Here is a 14,300-nt window from a genome sequence, read left to right on the forward strand (position 1 = left end):
CACCGCTTACAGATTCTGTTCTACACGGAGGGTTTCTAGACTTGCGCGTGTCAGGTTATGGAACCATGTTTTTATATGGGACTTGAATGTTGCCTGTGTCACCTTTTTCACCTCCCTGATAGAGTTCAAAGGATGGTGCCAAGAGGCTAACAACAGGATTCTAATTCTTTACAATCCTTTAGCCATATGCCTTTGCTACTTTCAAGCAAAAGATTTTGCTTCTTCTATGGGAGCTCCCATTTTTCAAGTCCAAAACCAGTGGCACAGGCCATTGTGAAGGTCTTTCATCGGTCATTCTTAGGCACAGTAAGGGTGTTAAAAGATGCTGAGAGAAACTTTCTTATGTACAGAGAAACACAAGGGGATGATTAAGAAGGAGAAATAAGGGTACTGAAATTTCAAGAACACAAGTACTCCTGCAACTGCTTGTGCCTGACGAAATTAACTGCATTTTATGATAAGCATAAGGTAGACCTCTGAGACTACTGAGATACTGCTAACTTTAATAGCAGCATAAACTGTTGGAAAGAACTGGGCTGCAAGCTTTACTCTTCTAGAAAGGAAGCTGAAAGAAAAGACAGCTTGGAAGTTTGTTTTGCTCAAGGAAGCTAAATTTGAAAGACTTCAAAGGCCTGTTCAGCAAACATTTTTACTACGACTATTCATCTACTTTACTTACAGATTTAGAAAAAGCAATGCAAGTGACAGCTCGGTCAAAAAAACCCATTCCAATGACATGCAGTGTATTCAGAGTTACAGAATCCCAGACGCGCACGTGTGGCGGCAATTGCTATAAAATAAACACAGAAATAACAGCTGAAACAACGGTGGCAAACAAAAATCAGGATTTTAAAAAATGAGAACGCATCCAAAAACCATTTCAATACAATTTAAGGTACGAAAATGATCAGAGCTTCTCTGGAGTCACCCACATAAGGACGGACATGCTACAAATGACTTGCCGGTTGCTGTGCCTAGAGTCAGTCCCTGGGACCCACCACCCAGGGCGTACGGCACGGCGGGTGCCACCGGGCGCTTCCGTTCACTGAACTTAACGGGCACCGAGACTTCCTGCAATAGCTGAAAACTGGCGATGACCTCGCGACACGGGACCTACTGGTAGGTCCAAGATCATCAGTATAAACCGTAGCAACCGAGATAATTCTGGTCGGTATCAAACGGCGACTTCAAAAAGATGAAGACTGAGAATTCCTGGGCTGCGTTTGGTGTCAGGGCCCTCCCAGCGGCGCCGCAAAGAACCGCACAGCCGCAATCAATCAGAGCTAACTTGCTCTGCGCACCCAAAATTCGCGGCACACGCAAGGGCCCCCGGCGGTGCCCCCTCCCCGCCCCGCGGAGGCGGCAGCGCCCCTCGGCGCCGCTAGGGGGCGGCCCGGGCGCCGCGGCGAAGGGCCGGCGGAGCCGAGCGCGGGCCCCGGGGGCGGCGGGGGGGGGGGGACGGGGGGGCACAGCGGATCACCGCCTTTGCTCGCCCCTCCCAGTAAAGTCAGGGCGGTTTACTACAGTATCAGCCAAAAAAAAAAAAAAAACCCCAAAAAAGCCTTTCTTGCCAATAAGTAGTGAAATTGCCCTTAAAAATAGAAAAATGAACAAACCAAGGCCATTCCTCTGTCCCGGTTATATAAATGGCTTTTCTATAAGCTTGCCTATATACCACTTTCCCCTCAAGCACAGACATCAGAACTTTAGATTTTATTTCACACATACCATGGTAAAGAATTGTATTTATGAAGTTAAAAAAAAAAAAAACAACAGAGATTTCTCTGACACACAACAAAAAGTTTATGTGACTTAAGTTATCTTTACATAAACCTTACATAGCATAACTGGGATTTTGTTTTCCTCATTTACTTGAAATAGTTAGCATATTGATAAGCCATTTTTATCCTAAAATAATTCTTTGACATCTACCAAAAAGTTTGCAATAGCTTGGCTGTGACATCAGCTGCATACTCTGCCGAGTGACTTTTTCCTCATGCTTTCCCTGCCTCTGCTTATACCCATTCCTTCTCACTTGTCTTAGCTCTTTGGAGCAATGTTCATCCTGCCTTGTTCAAATAAATTCCTAGCCTACAGCTAAGCTTTACAGTAATACAGGTAATAAGAGAGAGAAAATTATTCTTGCCTAGATGATGGCAAGAGCAAGAATTTATTTTTTTTCAGTAAACAACGCAAAGCCATTCTTATTTGTACTTTGGTACAAATGAAGTTGTACAGTGTACAATTTAACCTCCAGTGCTTCTGCTCCTTTTCCCCACCTCTATCTGGCCTCTCAGGTCTCCTGCATAGCCTCATCCTTCCCCTTTCTTTTGGAGACCAGCTCCAAATCTACCTTCAGTCTGTGCAAGTAATGGAACCAGAAGCCACTGTTCAACCTTGAAAATGGAACTGGGTAACTTTGATAGTGTGCAACAGGCACTCTCAAATTAAGTTTTGCTTGCGTTCAGCCCTGAAATGTAAGACATGAAAAGAATATAGCATGTATCTTCTTGATTGCATATGCTTGTGAAATACAAGTGATTATATGTCGGCAAAGGGATCACTCACTTTTCCATCCTTGGATGTCCCTGCAACTTGACCTGTTGCTATAGTGATCCTGTCAGGATGGACAGCCAGGCTAAAGAAAAGAAAGAAAGGCCAAACTTAAAGTCATTTATTACCTATTCCATCAAACTTTTACATAAGTCTGTAATAAATAGCCTTATTTTAGTCATATAAGACACATAGCATACATGTAAACATTCTAAAAGTATAAAAACTGACAAAAGAATTTTCATGCTCTTTCACTGAGAAAAAAAATATTCACTTGTGAAAAAGGCAGTAATTTCCTTAAGCTCTAATACTGCAAAGCATGTATCAAACAAGCCTCAGTCTGACAGTGGAATTCATCTCACCTAGATCTAAATGATTGTAGTGTATAACAAGTTTACAATTTGCACTAGTTATCTAACTTCAGGTATCTCTAATCAGAGGCTGTAGAGACCTGGTCAGTACAGTCAACGCCATCTAGCAACAAACCTCCAGAGCAAACCTATGTGTATTCACCCCAACATCGCTCTTCAGACGGTATTGACCAGAACTTTAGTGATGCTTATAGGGAGATAACAACTTCTCTCTAATATTTTTCAAAACGTAAAAAAAGTCCTTTAGTAAGAAAGAACCAGGACACAGAAATTAGGAATCTTGATTCTAAAATTAAAACCAGGATACAAAAATTAAGAATTGTGATTTTAAAATTAAAACTGAGATTTTAAAAACTCTGATCAATGTTAACTAATGTCTCTAATGAAAAAAAAAAAAAAAAACCCTAAAATTTGTATTAAAGCCTGGAGTACAGTTTCCTTGTGCCCCAAATCCTCTCTTAATTCTTTTTTCACTGCAGCTGTTTTGCATACAGTTCTAAAGGCAAAGTGCCCTGCAGAATGAACTGTGGCAATAATTCATTCAGCTTTATAATGCAAAAAGGTATCCTCTTTCTAATAAACCTGAAAGCTTTCAAATATCTAAAGAGTCAGAAAATTTGAAAGAAAGAAATGAGATGGAACACGTCCAAGCCAAAAATCTCCTTGTAAAACAAACAGATTATACAAATAATTAAATTTTATGAAGCATGCTCACAATGCAACCAGATTTGATTATCAGGTCTATTTCTGGCTTTGAGGGACAACAGGTGTTTCATAATGCTTAATCTAAAGAAGGGATGTCAAACTCATTTCATGCATTAGGGCCCATCAGATAATCCAGGTGCTCTTTTTCAGCTACACTCTGCAAGCAGACAGATACCATCAAGACAAACCATATGTTTATTTAGATTTCAGTTTATTAATATTGATACTTCTGATACCTAGTCTCCTCTAAGCTTGAATACAGCTAAATCACTTTAAACCCCAAGCTGGCATGCCTGCACGGCAGCGGACAAGCCAGGCTGCTCAGGACTAGTTTGCAGGATATCTGCCATGACATAGACATGCCTGAAGACTACCAGGAAGACCACAGATGAGATTAAAACTGTTTCATTGGTTACCTTGAGCCTAAAGTACCTGTATCTGGCACCCAGACCTAGGTGAAGATGAATAATTCTATCCTACTTAAAAAAGGAAAGGAGAAGAGTCTAAAGAATAAGTTAATTTTAAATCATCCTAAAAACACAGTAGTGAATGTAAAAAGTGTATGAGATACAGAAAATAAATTTTCTCAAGTACATACAAGCAGGAATCGTTAGCAACCGAGACAGAAAACCAAGCAGTAACTTGGAGAACATCAATATAGCAATTGCATATGGACACATCCAAACAAGGTAGCACAGCACACGTGGCAGGACAGACTTCAAGGCAGGCTTCACAAGCAAACTCAGGCTCTGTTAGGGACATATTTGGATATCCTCAGGTCTGTGCCATCACACCCTGACAGCAGTTGCTTCGTGTGCCGACTAGACAGAGCTATAACAGACGTGTGACATCCTTTCTTACCATGACTGCAGTCAACCTTTATTTGATTCTGCAAATGCACTGTCAGGCGTAAAGACCCAACCTATGCAAGACTTTGAAGTTAAATCAATTTTTCAGAACTATATTAAAAAAAACAAAACAGTACCTCCCAAATACTGTTTTATGAAGAACAAACGATGGTTATTAGGTGACTTACCACTTCACATCGTCATTATGACCAGTGTAATGTCTCTGAAGTTGCTCTTCAACATTGAATAGCACAACTACAGATGCGATGAAATATACAGTTTCGCCCGTTGGAAGAAGATAGAGATTACTGCGACAGTCCCGACCCCTATATCCATAGCTAGCATGTTGGTCAAGCTGCAATAACATTATCTACCAAAGAAGAATGTTAAAAACAAGGAAAACCAAAACAGATTCTCTGCCCTTATATTTCTTGAAGTTGGCATCTCTTGGCTCGAGCACAGCTTTATCATCTGGCAGCCCTCAGAACTCCCCCCCCTTACTGTAGCAAAGAGAGCCAAAGCATTTTGCAGACTAACCAAAAACCTACACATCCTACAGAAAAAACATGGTAAAGAAGACATTTTGTGACATGCTATCCCTTTAGTATCCTCTGGAATTTGCTAAATGCCAGACTAAGGCAATATTAATTTTGTCCCAAGGGTATTTACTATTTACACTGGTTGACTAATTAAAACTAAAATTTAGATTTGATGGAAACAGTAATAAGTCATTCAGTACATCTCCCTGCATTACATTAGGATTGATTGCATTATCCTTTGTGCAGGTTGATTGATTTCATTATTCTGGGCATTACCAGCCAGATGGATATGAAACTGTAAAAGGGTTACATCATCCTTTCCCATTTATTTTTGTAGTACTGAAAAGGCAGTGGCCCAGATTCTGATGCTAGTCATATCGACACTAATCTAAAATTAATCCAATGAAATAACTGGAATTAATCCAGAAATAATCTCATTTAGACCAAATGTTAATTCAGCCAAATTATGCAGTTTTATTCTTCTGAAGCGTCATTAGGGACAACAACTATTTTGGCTTTCCTTTTTTTATGGGAACAGAGAGAAATAGCCTTAGCAAAATCTTGGCAGAACAGAAGTGCAGTCTAATTCAGTCAATGTGGAGAAACTGGCTGTGATAAATATATGGAGAGGTATTGAAACCCCAATTATATGATAATCAAAAGATACTTGTGCACTATTCTGTATGGTCAATGACAACCCAGTCAAACTAAAAAACTCACGTTAACATTACCCAAGAAGTAAGGATGATAGCTATCTTATTTAAATTCCTATTTTAGAAGTAACAGCTTGCTGATTTTTTTTTCTAATAAATGCAATAGCAGTAGTACTGCACACCCAACCATCAAAATGTGCATTCAAAAATATGGCTTTTGGACTCCCAAATTGAAATATTTCAGCCAAAGTTCCTTCAAGCTTGAGATATTAAAATGTGAAGACATGAAAACAACCAGTATCTTCAAATTACAAAGCATTTACTATCCATTTTGAATCTGTCTGTAAAGGTTAGAATTACTACTCTAGATTGATGGAAAACACTTTATTTGGTTTAAATTTATTTTTCTTTACAAGGCCAGATACCACTACCAACTGCAGCCAACATAAAATTTCCCTAGTTCAAGAACATATAATCAAGTTTACAATGAAGTAGCAGTTGAAGTTAAGAGTAAGGAATTGAACTTTTTAAAGTCTGAAGTAAAAACTTTACACAGATATTCATAAGAAACAAATCTCAGTGCATAAAAATAGCTATTAAATGGGAAAGACTACATTCTTTAGGGCAAATCTCCTTTCTTTACGATTCTTCCTGTGAGGAACAATGCTGCATTCAGCCCTTCACATGATCACTGTTGTCAAACACTCAGTTTCTTTCTATCGGCCTTTTTTCTCCAATGTAAACTCCCGGGGTTGATCTCCTCACTGTTTCCCACACTCGGATTTGGTGGCTTCAACTTGGATTTGGTGAGTTGGCACTTCAGGGAATGTTACCTTGACCTTTTCTTTTCATTTGGCCTGCAGCTTTTGTTTCACACCTCCTGCTTGCCAAGTGAGCTGGTCTCAAGTGGATCTGTGCAGACCACCGCTCCCGCCCTGGCGTCCCCAGTGCCAAGTTCTCGCTCAGGTTTTACCACCTCTGCTCCAGCCCTCCCTTGCACTGCATCACTCAGCGTTTCTGTTTCTTCATGTCTGAATATATCTGATGTGTTCTGAACCTTTTTGGCTTACCCAGATACCTGCTAACACAACTGTAAAACCCCTTTAAGGTTCAGGTATGCCCTGAAATCTACACACACTAGATTTTCTTCCTTCTGTTTCTCATCATAGTCTGTTTTGCCCTTTCCATTTGTCCATCTCATCTCCAATATCCTATTTATCTATCCCCATTCTTACACTATAAAGCATTTATGGCTGTAATCCCACAGCCAGGCTGATTTGTCCGCTACAAAGATGTTTTCTCCTACTCCAGTTCTGTTACCCTCCAATCAAACAGCTCAGCTTCTCCAACTTAACTGGAATTAATGCCTGCAATACTGGTTGGTTTTCTGCTGTCTTTTGTCTTTCTCCTTAAATTAGTTTGCGCTCCTGCCCCCAGATTTTCTTCCTGTCATTATAGTCTGTAAATTGGGCATTATCTCTCTCTTTTTTCTTTTTTTCTTTTAAAAAGTCATTCATATACCTAGTCATTGGTGTAACTTCTAAGTATGAGTATCACGACTGGGTTTAACTTCAAAGAAATTAAAATTTGAAAAAGTTAGCACAGTATTTTTGGAAAAATATGCATCCTCCTCAGTAATGATTTAAGGTTAGTTGGATTATTTTATTAATTCATACCTTTTCTATTCACAGACAACCTTTATAGACAGGATTCTGCTGGGCATACAGACACACACCTGGAAGGATATTTGAATACCCAAAACAAAAATAATACTCCATCTGGCAAATATTCATTCATTTAAGTAAGCTACTAATGAGACTGAAATCATGACCTACTCTAATTATCATTTCTTATAATAGCGTGAAAAATTAACTTCAGCTTCCACCTACCCACTGCTAATGACAATCTGTTTGATTTGTGGTTGGGTTTTTTGCTGTTTCAGCAAGCATCCTAACATTTTCTCCCATATCATCCTTAGGCCTCCTAAGCAAGGGGCACCTTACAAGTGTAGAAAGACATCGTTCAATTCTGTTGTGATATATGGTGAGAGCTGTGCAACAATTAGATGGTAAAATGCTGCAAGCACTATTTATCACTCCAATCTCAGCTAGTTTATTCATTTTGTGGATTTTTTGTTTGCCTTTTTTTTTTTTTTTTTTTTTTTTTAACTCATCTTCAGTTATTTCTGTATGTGTTTTCTATGCAGTTCCAGCAGAGTGGGGTAGAACTCACAGGCTTAGCTGCAATTGGAATAATAAGAACAGTTACTAAATCTGTCATTAATCTCTTATGAATACAATAGAACTTTTGGAAACTCTCTGTGTGCATTCTGAAACCACATGCAGTTCTATTTATAAAACTTTGAAAAAGACTATATGCAGCCTGTTGTCTTTTTTATGAAGACAAAGCAACTTCCTATTTGCACTGTTTGGGATCAGAAAAAAAGTCTTTTTCTTAAAATATAGAAAACCTTATGAAGACTTCATCTCTGTAAAGATAGTGGATATTACAAATAGACTCAGATGTTGTGGTTATGTTTTATCTTGAATCATCTATTACATATACTAAGACGATACAAAAATGAAATGTCATTTCTTTTTTCGATAAAGAATATATTTTCTCTTTATATTTAAAAGTAAAATGTGAAAATCTCTGTATGCAATGAAACACTGATTTCTTTCAAGTTAGAATTCTGTATTTATGTCCACTCATAGAAGTCAGTGGAAAGTTCTGGTTGTTCAGTATTTATGGTGCTTAAACACAATTTAAAATCTAAATCCAAATTTTATTTTATATACAATATCTTACAAATTTTATTGCTAAGCACCTATCGGTAACAAAGAGCTATTCAATTCAGGGCTTATTCAAGTACTGAAGTTGATGATACCATCCTCTAAAGGACCATGGTGCACATTTTATAAAACACAGTTTAAAATGATAAATTTGCTGAGATTCTGCAAAAAAACCTGAGCTGGTTTTATCCATACTATAATTAATAATCACAGCTCACTACATTCTTACAACATGCCTAGTTTAATCTTTAGCTAATTAGCATGCTTCAGCCTTAACCTTCAGGCAACATGTAAGCAAAATCTTTCTTAAGCTGCCACCCTGTACTTCACAAGCGACAGAACAGCAGCCTCAAGAAATTAACAGCTATTTTCAATGGAATGTCACTTCACTAATGGAATGAACCCCATGGTCTTAATTTCGCTATACTTTAGCTCAAAAAATTATTTAAAACAAGTCATTAAGAATAACGGATTTCCAGCAGTCCTCTAGCACAGAAAGGATACACCCATTCCAGTTTAAGCCTCTTGGCTGGTAGTTCTACTTTTGCTTCCAAATTGTAAGATTCCACTTGCTCTTTGGGCATGTACATGGTAACAGGACGTCCACGGAGAAACATTTTTACGTATCCTTCCTCTACAAAAGGTCAGAAATGTTTAATGTTACACAAAAAAACCATCAGTGGAGAACTCCAGCGCTCCTCCATCCCTTCCCACTTAACAGTTTGGTGTGTTACAATTACAGAACGACATGCAATCTCAAACTTAGAAATTAAGCAGTTGTGGGTTTTTTCCTAAACCATAATCACTAAGCAGAACTTTTTTAAAACATACAAAGTTCCTTTTTCCTCTAAATATTTTGAGTAGCAGAATTAGAACTAAACAATGTCATGAAGAACTACAAAACTGAAAGGAAATTGAAACTTTTTTTGGTGAAAAATAATGTTACAATATTATGTTTTTTAAATATTAAAAATGAAGGGGAAAACATCAAAGATTACAATTAACGCAGAAATGCCACTTAAAATTAATTTTATTTTTTAATCAATATTTACAGTTAAGCATCAGCATCTAAAGTATTTTCCAACACTCAGTAGCATTCTTTGCATCTCAGTGTAAAGATATGCTTTACACTTGACACAGTGTTAGAGATACATTCGAAATAAGGAACACAAACAATTAGTAAAAGGAGTCATGCTGATGTACATGCAGAAAAGATACGTGCTTTAAGAATTACTAAACATTGAAAATGGAATGACAACATTGACAGCACATTAAAAGAAAGGAAAATGACATACAGGAGAGAAGCTACAAAAACTGAATTGGCTGACAGAAGTAAACATTTCTAGAAGAAAATACTAGAAGTAATTTGTTGAACTGGTAAGAAATATTTTTGGGGGAGAGAAGCAGGGATTAATAACAGATCTGGAAGTACTGACTTGGGGACTTCATGGGGCTTATAAAACTAGGAGATCTGGGAAATGCCATGAAGGTCTGACTAGGACTTTTGGGAACTGGCAAGGCCAAAGTGGGTGTCCTGTGAACTTCTGATGAAGTTTGTCCAGATTCAGAACGTGCTGGCTCTTGCTGCTTCATCGGCAGATCAAGGGGTTCAGCCTTGTTCTCATGCGAATCAAGCAGTTTTGGAGTCAGTGACATCTGTAGAGTTACTAGACAGAATAATCGTGGGCACAGAGGAAATGGAAGGGCAGAAGTAACAAAATCATGTAAATGAAAAAAAAAATTATACAATTTAGGACTGTTAAAATTATGCTATGAATTGTTAATTATCATTACAACTATACCATTATTTTTTTAATTTGAAAACTAAGGCTTTATTTTAATTGGAAATATGCATATGCTACAAATCCTGACTAAACGAATAAAAATTATTGGCTGAACAAATAAACATCATAGCTATGCTGTATTACCTAAATAGATGTGTATTTTGCCTTTAGACTAATTCATTTGGGAAAGAGATCTACCTGATCAGTCACAGTAAAGTTACAGCTAGGGCTCTCTAGTTTCATTTACAGAATTTATACATACAGTGAAAACAACAGAAAACTGAATGCTAAAAAGAAGCAATAATAATGGTGAAATAATGGTGACAGATGGTTGGAGCTTAAGATGTCTGTTAAAATGCTAGAAAACTGGAAGTTTTTAAAAATCTGCTCCAATGGATCTGTATTAGAAAACAAAATACATAGGGCAGAGCATTAAATAGCAGAGCATTACAGCACTATTTGTATGCGCATGCAGCATCTATTTAATGAGCCTGAAACACATGCCAATACTAGTGATACTGGTGCACTGGAAGTCAATAGATTTCCAGCAGTGACAACCACTGACTGTGCTTATCAAAGGCTGGGAACGAATGAAAGTTAAATTCATTGAACAGCTTTTCTCACCTGAAACTTACGGGACTCATAAAACTTGCATTTAGCAGTGGGAGTATTTGACCTAGTCACTCAAAACTCCATTTTAGAGTAAACAGGGAGAATGAGTACTTTTGGACAAATTATTAACATGTTATGGCAGATTTCCAAAAGGAAGCGTAGTAAATTATACAAGTATGTCATACCAAGTACATAAATCATGCCTTCGGAATACCTCTCTATTCACTATAAAGTGGAACCGAGGATGACTAGGTCAGGCACAGAAATCCATACTGTGTTTTTATTTCTAACTTTTGGCAATATTAATTCCATCTGTACTGTTTTTTGTTAGTAATCCAAATACATTTTATACATAACCAATCTACAGCCCTCTCCTCGTATTTTTCATAACTAATTTAAGACAGCAGAGTTCTAAATGTGAAGATATAGATATAAAGACAGACAATCATCAAACTACAAAGACAGACCAATGGTGACACTTTTAGACAAATGTATCTTTTACATCTGCAATTTTGTAAATTTGAAATTGTTGTTGAAAATATCTGCAAAAATTAACAGTTACTGAACTGAAACAAGAAGGCATGTGAATGCTAGTAGGATCTGCAAAGGAGACCACTACTGATTGCAGGCATAAAATTGTACAAAGAATACACAGAGGTAGAAACTCTCTAAAAGACTTTGCCTTGAGAACAAACATTCTTTGCTTTGAGAGGCTTTAGATTTGTTGCAAAGCTGAAAGATGCTGAATAGTTGAAAAACTCTTGGGATTTAGCTATCTAAAAAGCAAGCCAAATCTGTGACTACATCACAGATATAAACATGCATCAAAAATGTGCATATTTACACTACAGTTTAGCTAAAGCTTTAGAAAACAATATGGTATGTTTACCAAATGTAACTCTGCTTTACAATATTGAGCAAAAAGCACTGAGAAATTAGTCAGAGGCCTAGGTCTGTTTATTCGACATTCAGAAAATTCTACAGTCTACTCATTAAGAAAAAGCAAGGGAAAACACAAGGCTTCTATAATCATGTTAGGCTAACAGCGAAACAGCCAACAAAGGGGCAAATTCTATTTGAATTTCAGCAAAAGTGCAGAACACCATTTCAAACACAGTGAACATCCACGTGTTGCCATATAGCTCTCTCAACATATTTTTTCTAATTCAAATTCTTCTGAAAAAGTCCACAGGAATCTAAATTATAACCCATTATTATTATTAGAAGTTCACCTGAGGGTTATAATTCAGTAGACTGTATAATAGATGGTATAATATTTTTATTTCATTCGAAAGATCCAGGAAAGTTTAAACTTTGCAAAATGCGCTCAAGTTAGAAAACAGCTGTTTATACATTGAGCTTTTATCCCACCAGTACCATTTTGCTTCGAGAGCTATGAGGTTTTGGAAGTGAAGCCTACCTTTGCAGTGTGTCACACGGCGCTTTCCTTGTGATTACAGAGACAGAGACAGAAGGGCTAGATAAAGATGTGTTTGAATACAATAAACTCACTAAATATCTGCTGTACCAGCTGTCCAGTCTCCAGTGTTCTGCTGGAGGCTAACCTGTACTTGACAAAACACTGAGCCATACTCCATACCATACGTTGGGTAATTACAGTCAAAATCCTTTTCCTTCAGCTAGGGACTCAGTTTAGTTCTTGTGTCATTAAAATACCAGCTTAAGCTCCATTATGCAACTATATGCTTAACGTAAGTAAAATACCAAGCATAACTTTCTTAGAAAAAATCAGTAGGAATTTTGTCCAGGTAAGAAGGGTAAAAGTAGTGTCACATCTGTTTATACTACTGATCTTTATCTATGTGAAAAGTGTCAGAAGAAAAATTATTCCAAATACCTTTGCTTACATGGTGCAAGGGAAGGAGAAATGTTATGCAAGAAAAGCATATTCTGTGCAAATCAGAAGTTTTCTTTTTCAGTTTCCATGAAAGGGACACTGTGATTGTACTGTCACAAGAGACTTAAGTGCTTACTTAGTTTTATATGTTATTGAGTTCAAAATCAATTACACTAAACCTTGAGGTATGGCTTAAGAGCTTTGTTGGATGCTGATCCATCAGCGCAGTAAACAAAAGATTTTCTACTTTTTCAGCTTAATGTGTGATTACTGTCACAGAACTACACACAAAAACAATATGATACATCTGATAAATCAACAGGTTTTTTTCTTCCTTATTTTGTTAAAAGAAGGTTTTTATTTTAGTTGTCCTTCGTTTTTCAGAACAAAAATAACTGTTATATATACTATTCAGCTTCATATCTTTATCGAGATTGTTCAGAAGTTTGCAACTGTAATGACAAGGACAAACTCTGCTTTCATCTATACCTACTATTGCACTTTCGAAATCTTTTTGCAGGGATAATAGTTAAGTAGGAAAAAAATAAAGTGATTTTCAAACTAAAGATATGTTTTATTACAAGGCATTGGGACAGATGTGGCATTCTTCAACAGTAGTTGAGGGCTCATTTTAAAGACTAACTTAACACGGCAGCATCATACCTGGAACTTGGCATATGCTTGAATTAACAAAACCTTAATACTGCTTTGAAGGGGAAGACATCTTTGGGGTAAGAAGACTTCTTTGTCTTCTTACAAAGAATCCTAACTGTAAAACAAACCTATTGGGCCAACAAAAACTAAAGCAAACTGATCAACTTTTTAAAAATCTGTCATCAGCAGCCTGTAAGTATCATGTTTAGATTCCCAATACCAGTTTCTAGGCATCCACAGGAAAAAAAAAAAAAAAAAAGTCTATATGTTATCACAGTTGTTATCTGCTTAAAAATTTTAAAGAGTTCCTACCTGCACTGAACATTGGTTCCTTGGGTTTGCTGTGAAAATAAATGAAGAAATTTCTATTTTAAAAAGCATGCACATACAGTCTGCAAATATAAAGGTATCAATATAATATAAAACTAAAATATAATATGAAAGATATAAAATATTTTTTGTCTGTACATATAAATTAACTTTTCCAATTCAATTATTTACAAAGTAAATCCCCAGCAAGACACAGTTGAAACCAGTATACATTGGCTCCTTTTTGACAGATGTTAAAACTTTTACATTCAATTCTGCTTACATTCTCAAAACTATAGATTTTCCTCCACTAACTACCAAATCCTCTTCTGCAAAGTTGGTCCGGTTAGAGGAGAACAGGAAACCTGGTCATGAGCAGCCGTGTCAGTTTTGGTTTCCAATCAGTGAGATCTGTTACTCTAAAGGAGTCTACAAGTATAAGAAAAAGCTAGAAATATATTCCTAACTACAACAACTCCCCGCATATGTGGAGCAGGAGGGGCTATTGTATCAGTGCATGTGTGGGTGTTCGCTTACTTCATAGCTTTGTTCTCTCAGGATTTAAGGAGCAAAACAAAGTTTGAACCCTGCTTTTCCAAAGAGTTTACATAAAACACTTCCC

At 37.0% G+C, this 14,300-nt stretch overlaps 1 protein-coding gene across 3 annotated transcripts in view; it reads right to left on the reverse strand.

The window, feature by feature from the left end:
• EML1 (EMAP like 1) overlaps positions 1–14,300 on the reverse strand; it is an 83,281-nt gene that overhangs the window by 19,685 nt on the left and 49,296 nt on the right. For 2 of the 3 annotated variants that reach the window (XM_086463123.1, XM_086463124.1), the window contains 5 exons: positions 13,682–13,710; positions 8,966–9,095; positions 4,666–4,815; positions 2,569–2,638; positions 680–790 (listed from right to left, as the gene is read on the reverse strand). In XM_086463123.1, the coding sequence (XP_086319249.1) occupies positions 680–790; positions 2,569–2,638; positions 4,666–4,815; positions 8,966–9,095; positions 13,682–13,710 (490 nt within the window). Of the gene's footprint in view, positions 1–679; positions 791–2,568; positions 2,639–4,665; positions 4,816–8,965; positions 9,096–12,277; positions 12,305–13,681; positions 13,711–14,300 lie in introns of those variants that run through there. The other variant, XM_086463125.1, reaches the window with a different exon arrangement.

This window comes from Leptosomus discolor, chromosome 3 (genome assembly GCF_034619465.1).
Source record: "Leptosomus discolor isolate bLepDis1 chromosome 3, bLepDis1.hap2, whole genome shotgun sequence".
Lineage (NCBI taxonomy): Eukaryota > Metazoa > Chordata > Aves > Leptosomiformes > Leptosomidae > Leptosomus > Leptosomus discolor.